This window comes from Sinocyclocheilus grahami, unplaced genomic scaffold, assembly GCF_001515645.1.
Source record: "Sinocyclocheilus grahami isolate Dianchi unplaced genomic scaffold, SAMN03320097.WGS_v1.1 scaffold3364.1, whole genome shotgun sequence".
Lineage (NCBI taxonomy): Eukaryota > Metazoa > Chordata > Actinopteri > Cypriniformes > Cyprinidae > Sinocyclocheilus > Sinocyclocheilus grahami.
In genome coordinates, this window is record NW_015508498.1 from 1,611 (window position 1) to 8,792 (window position 7,182).

A 7,182-nucleotide genomic window follows, 5' to 3' on the forward strand; every position below is an offset into this window, starting at 1 on the left:
GGATACATTAAAACTGACACGAAGCAGAGATCATAATTGTGAACTAATTCAATCATGAGCTTGTCAGCATCACTTCGTAATTATTAACATTTTTAAGTGAATTTTCATTTTTATTATTATCTATGTCTAAGCAATATCACATGACAAAATGTGCAGTTGTACTGAATATCAGCACAGACTGTACCATAGACATGAAGCCACAGCATAACTGTGAGAGTGACATTGCTTTTATATAACATTTCTATAAGCAAGAAATGTCTACAGACTAACCTACCTTCCAGACAAAATCTAGTTACATTTGCACTTCTTTTCACTGCTGAACGAAACCACTGATCAATCAGTGAACAATTATGAGACAGAAAACACAATAGCTCTGCAATCACAAATCTAAATTAAAAATCTTTGCCTCGGTTTCCGCTCCGTTCTCGTACTCTGATCTGAAACACAAGAGGAGTGACACAAAGACTGAACTGGCTGAGCACTAACTGTTCTTTAAAATGAAATAAGCTACAGAACATACAACAACTATATTTGCTATATTTAGTAAATAAATTAATATTTAATGTTATTAGAAAATTTGTAATTTAACATTAATGTCATTGTGTTGTTTGTGATCGTCTCATCAGCAGCTGCAGTGTCTCTCAGCTGTATCAGTGCAGTCACTGTGACTCTGACTGACCGAGGTTTTTGTACGACTCTTTATCACTGTGTGAACACATATTTACTGTTGATCCAGTGTACACTCTGACAGTAATAATCTCCTGTATCTTCAGTCTGGACTCCACTGATGGTGAGAGTGAAATCATTTCCAGTATTCACTGTTCCACTGCCACTGAATCTAGATGGAGTTCCTGACTGGAGGGTGTTTATGTAATAAATGAGGAGTTTAGGAGCTTCTCCAGGTTTCTGCTGATACCAAGACACACAGGTACTACAGCTAGTAAGTGTCTGACTGGTTTTACAGCTGATCGTAACAGTTTCTCCTTGTTTGATGGATTTTATTTCTGGATTCTGAGTCACTGTCACTTGTCCTCAGATCTCTGAAATAAGACATTTCAGACATTTAGTGGTTCTTGGACTGTACACGAGATGTGTATAGTGCAATTTAGTACAGAATATTTAGCCTGAATGCAGAGCGTCAGAGTCCAGATGAGGATGATGATGTTGTTCATTGTTGTTGTTGTGTCTTGTGTGATGATGAAGATTGTGTTGTGTTCTGCTCTCAGTCATGAAGTGTTAAACTCACAGCACTATAAACACTCTCAGAGCACTGAAGCATGTGCTGACGATGCAAAGAAGTGGGCAGGATTCACAACAGCTTTTGCTGCCAACAAAAGCACATTATAGTATATTTGATGTAAAATTTTCACTAATATTATTTTGGTAACATTTTAGTATAGGGACCAATTCTCACAATTAAATAGTTGCTTATTAGCATGCCTATTATTAACATATTGACTGTACCTAAACTTAACAACTACCGTACGGACTATTAATAAGCAGGGAAGTAGGAGTTTTTTTTTAGGCAGGAGTCATAGTTAAAGGTTTGTTAATTGCGAGAACTGGACGTTAAAGTAAAGTGTGATCATTATTTTTAGCAATGAATCCAGCAATGAATGCTGAATCCAGGGCCAGGGGCTTCACAAGTAAAGTAAAAAAAAAAAAAAAAATTGAAATATCTTCTTTTGTGTTCCATAGAATAAAGTCATACAGGTTTGAAAAAACAAAAGGTTGTGAGTAAATGATTTTCATCCAAAGAAAAAATTTTCATTCAAAGGGATAGTTCACAGAAAAATGAAAATTCTGTCCATTTACTCACCTTCTATAGTTGTTTGAAAGCTGTACGAGTTTCTTTCTTCTGCTTAGCACCCAGGGGCTTCACAAGTAAAGTAAAAAAAAAAAAAAAAAATTGAAATATGCAATTTACAGGTCAGGGACTCAAACCAGGGACCTTCGTGCTGTAAGGAAACAGTGCTACTCACAGAGCTACATTGTATTATTGTTGGTAACTGCTCAGAAAATTTAATAAAAGTCAGTTTTGCTGAAGATCAATTAGTGTGCATGAGATATATACATATATATTTTTTGGGATTCATGATGATTGAGCTGCATATGAAGAACAGAAGCATTATTATGAGAAACAAAACTTCCGGCCGATTGCCATTAGAGGTCATTCTACCATTACATTGACTCACACTACACAGGCTAAAAGAAAATTTTGGTTTCGTCTATACTACTAGGTACTTATATTATACTGACTGGGTTAAGTAGAATTGCATTTTTAAAAAGAGACTAAAATACAATTTTCATTGACTAAAACTAGACTAAATGTCATCAGTTTTCGTCGACTAAAACTAGACGAAAATAGTCATGGATAATTCTGACTAAAATAAGACTAAAATGCTCAGACTTTTAGTTGACTAAAACTTGACTAGACTAAAAAGAGTATGAACGTGACTAAAACTAATAAAAACTAAAATGACAGCTTCACACAAAGACTAGACTAAAACTAAAATTAAAACAGGCCGCCAAAAACAACACTATTAGTGTGCACGAGAAATGTTTGATTCGTTTGCCTTTTTTTGTGATCCAAGATGACTGAGCTCCATATAAAGAACAGAAGAGGTCAAAGGTCACCTCAGAGGTCACAGATCATAAAAAATTTTTCCTTTAAAAGTGTTATATCAGAACATGACAAGAGAATGGAAGAGAAATATAGGATATAAAGTCAAACTGATTCATGTCTATTGAAAATGAGGGACCTAAACAATTCATTTGGTTATGAAAAAAGTACATTGTTCTTCAAGCAATGACAAACAAAAAAAGCATTTTGTGTGTTTTGTTATTCATTAAAAAAAATAAAATTAACTAAAACTAATTATCTGAGTGTCATCAACAGCTGAGATGTTTCTCTATCAGTGTGTTGAAGTGTTTCTCTCTCTGCTGGAGTTTGTGTTCACTCGAGTGCAAGAGAGGTTTTTGTACGAGTCTTTCATCAGATTGTAGCAAGAGGTTTTTGTACGAGTCTTTCATTAGATTGTAGCACTGTGGTGGACTTTCGGTGGAGGAACTAAACTGCTGCTCGGTAAGTCTGTCTTTTTAATTGTCCATTAAAAACACAGTTTAGGTTATACAAAATATTTTAAAAACTGAAACAAAAAAAGTATTACTTTTGTAACTTTGTTAATGTTAATGTTAACAATACACATTAAATCTAAAATATTGGTAAGATTATTGGTAACACTTTATACTGATGGTCCCTTTTGAGCATTCTGTCTATAATAAGTAACGTTGCACCTACATGTCAACAAACTCTCATTAGAGTTTTAGTAGACTGTCTGATTAATATCTGATAACTCTTTATTGTGATGGCCTCCCAACAGACATTCTACTGACTATACGTAGCTTTGCAAGTACATATCAACTTATTCTAACCCTAACCCTACCAGTCTACTAACACTCTAACACTAATGAGAGTCAGTAGATATTAGGGGTGCAACGGTTCAACTTACTCACGGATCAGTTTGTATCACGGTTTTAGAGTCATGTTTTTGGTACGGTTCGGTATGTGCTATGTTTAGGGAAAAAATAAGAACACATAATCTAACTACAAGCAACAGCACAAATAAATACAATAGAGCAAAGATACAAATAAAATAAACAGTGCTTTTCAGGTTTTTAAGGTAGGTCTAACATTAGTTTTTTGGTACAGAAATTGAATAAAGTAATCTAATGTAAAATAACATTGCATATTTGACTGTATAAATTAAAGATTAATCCTTATTAAAGTTACAAAAGTTATTCAATCAAGAGCAGTGAGATATTTCCGTATTGTTGCCGTTTGATTAACATTAAGAAAGTGCTGTCACTTTAAGAGAACGCACTGATCCAGTGCACTGATACTGTACGTTCAGCCGACTATGTCTGCTAGGATACTCACCAAGACGGGCATTTTGACATAATTTTTGTGTGAATTTGTCCATTCAAACACAATACTTCACAGAGATCTTAATATTTGCGAGCGTTCTGAGACGCGGGTTCACGCATTTCGGATGAGTGCACACACAAATCTGCGTCTTCTAGCTCTTTGATATTTAAACTAGTTAGTACCAGAGCATATTATAGTGTCTGACATCGTACTTGCAAGTTCACACACGTCTTTAATATTATTTTTAGTGATCTCCGACTGGCGAAGTCGAACATCATTAGCGCCGACGTGAATGACAATCTTACTGAATTTACGTTTAGCATTAGCCAGCACTTTAAAATTTGCCAAGAAGTCAGGCGCTCTGGCTCCCGGTAAAGATTGAACTATGGTGGCTGGTGTCTATATTATCACGTTCCGTACAATAGAATCGCCAATAACTAGAGCACTTTCATCAGGTTTCTCAGTTTGAGTTCTCAGAACCTGTTTGATGTTTTGATCGGAACGGAAGAGCGGTGTTTTGACCCACGACTATGTCTCACAGTCACCCAGTCGCCCTGCTGCGGGGGCTCTGTAACCGGAACCGAACAATGTACAGGACTCCCTGAGCTAGTCGCATCCAAAGCTGTATCTACAGCCCTCACATTCTTACTATCCTCAATTCAATTTTGGATGTGTGTCTCTAGTTCTGAAATCTTCTCTGTCAGCCTAACTATTTCCTTGCATTTATCACATGTGAATCCCTCGTCGCCAACAGAGAGAGCTAAACTATATACGGTATGTGCCAAGCGGTGCAAACAACAATAGCAGTATAAGAAGCCATTACTCACCATGATTGATGAATGATTCTGACTTACCACTGTTGTTTGATGAACTTGTGAAAAACGGTGTGAGAGAGAAAAGAAATGGAGCAAGAAAAAAAGAAAACGGTAATAGACGCAAATCGAAACACGAATGGAAACGTGAATGACAAGCTGACCGGCTAACGAATGCTAACATGCTGTAGGCGCGCTGCACTCATGATTTAAAATTTTAAGTGAACTATCAAATTAGTGAGATTAGTTTTATAGATAATATTGGATATATGGTGGTAATTAAGTTTATATTTTATAACTTTATGTAAGGGAAACAGGTCAATTTAGCTCAAAGGGAATCATTTAAAATTTTAAAGGGAACTCCACCAATAATATGTAAGGGAATTTGGACAGAATCACTGTTTTACGGCTGATCACTGAGACGGCCAGCGATTCAGTGAACAAGCCGTATGACATCAATTCTGCAATGGATATTTATATCCAAAATATAGTGAAAACACTATTAATTAGCATAGTAACAAGATCGGCAGTTTAAGACATTAACTTGTGCGAGACCAGGTGGCGTTTCTCCTCATGGATTTGGAGGAGATGGTGTGTAAGCCAGAGCACGCTCAAAAACTAAAGAAGCATGATAGAAAAAACATAGCTCACAGTTATGACTAAAAAGAAGAGAGTAAAACAAAGAGCGAGACGAGCCAAGAGCTAAGAGAGATGGTGTCCTGAGTATTTAAACTGGGCTTTTGGACACCTCCCAAATGGTGTTTTGACCAATTAGATGTCGTTTTTGCTGGGGTGTTGTATATTCCTCCTCCCCATTCAATAAATCAAATGTTATCCCATCAGGCACATGGTCCGAGTTTTAACGCTCTTGCAGAGTATAATTTTGGACATGATTTCTTTAACAAGAATATGATACATTTGACAAAAAGCAAACGCGAGTGATAGTAAGATTCAACAAAAAAGAGAAACTACATGGAGCTACAATCACAAACCACTCAACAGCACGGCAGACAGGAACTGGAAGATAGTCGAGAGATGGCTCAAGCCCCTGACCAGAGTCAGGAGAGGGCTTCTGTTCCTGCGTCTGGGCCAGGGAGGGCCTCAGATCCCGAGTAAACCTCAGAGAGGGTTACTGTTCCCACATCTGGCCCAGGGAGGACCTCAGATCCTGCGTCAAGCTCAGAGAGAGTTACTGTTCCCGCGTCTGGCCCAGGGAGGGCCTCAGATCCCGCGTCAGGCCCAGGGAAGGCTCCTGTTCCTGAGTTTAGCCCAGAGAGGGCCCCTGCTCCCAAGTTAGGCCTAGAGAAGGCCCCTGATCCCAAGGTAGGCCCAGAGAGGGGCCCTGTTCACGAGTTAGGCCCAGAAAGGGCTCCTGATTCCGAGTTAGGCCCAGAGAGGGTTTCTGTTCCCGAGTTTAGCCCAGAGAAGGCTCCTGATCCAGAGTTAGGCCCAGTGCAGGCTCCAGCCCCCGAGCTCAGTCTAGTGCCTGCTCTTGGCCCAGAGCTCAACTCCATGCCCGCTCTCATCACAGTACTCGGCCCAGTACCCACACTACCACTAGAATCCTCAACTAACAGAGCAGTCATAAATTCTAGACCAAAGTCTCCTGAGGTTATAGTCTGTGGACCAGTGCCCAGTCAGGTGGTTTCCAACATGGAGGATTCTGAGTCCCTTCTGTCTTTGATAGTTCTCCCTGTTGCAACGGTAGCCATTTTGAACTCCCAATTTGCCCAGTCCAAGAATGTAATCATTGAACTCTCTGAATTTCCTGTCTGCTTGTTAGTGACTATAGAGATCATTCCCAAGTCTTCTGTCTGTCCGAATACAACCAAGGAAGTAATTCCAGAGTCTTATGTCTGTCCAAATACGACCAAGGTGGTCAGTTATAAGCCTCAGCCAGCACTCCAGATGCCCATCTCTAGCCAGCTGTCACTCCAGTCAGTCTCAAGCCAGCCGGCACTCCAGATGGTCTCAAGTCTGATGGCCTGCCTGGACATGGCCTCTGAGGCCATTGCTAACCTCGCTGTGCATTGTCTTCCAGATCCGCCTTGGTGGACATCAGCTCTGCTATGGGGATCCTCAATCCCGTCTGCTCCGCATTGGGGGTTGTCGACTCTGCCATGGGAATCATCGGTTCAGTCTGCTCCACCCTGGTGGTTTTTGGCTTCGCCTGGGTTGCCCTCGTGCTCTTCGAATCAGCTGTGGGGATCTTCTGTCCTGTCAAATCTGCTGTGGTGGTCTTATGCTCACCGTGGATGTCTTCAGTCTCCACTAGCCTGCCCAGGTTTCCTGCCCTACCTGATCTGCTTTGGTGGTTCTTAACTCTGCCTGCTGCATTGAAGGAGTACTCAATCCCATCTGCTCCATTATGGTCCCCTGAGCTACCAGTAATACTCCCTGGTTCCCTGAGTTGCCGGTGCCTCCCTGGTCACTTAAACTGTC

General features: G+C 39.8%; 1 gene segment (V, D, J or C); it reads right to left on the reverse strand.

The window, feature by feature from the left end:
* Positions 1-630: 630 nt before the first annotated feature.
* LOC107576218 (Ig kappa chain V-I region Hau-like) lies at positions 631-2,742 on the reverse strand. The segment is given in 3 exon segments: positions 631-1,029; positions 1,113-1,212; positions 2,735-2,742. Coding segments are annotated over 3 exon segments (435 nt in total).
* Positions 2,743-7,182: the final 4,440 nt, after the last annotated feature.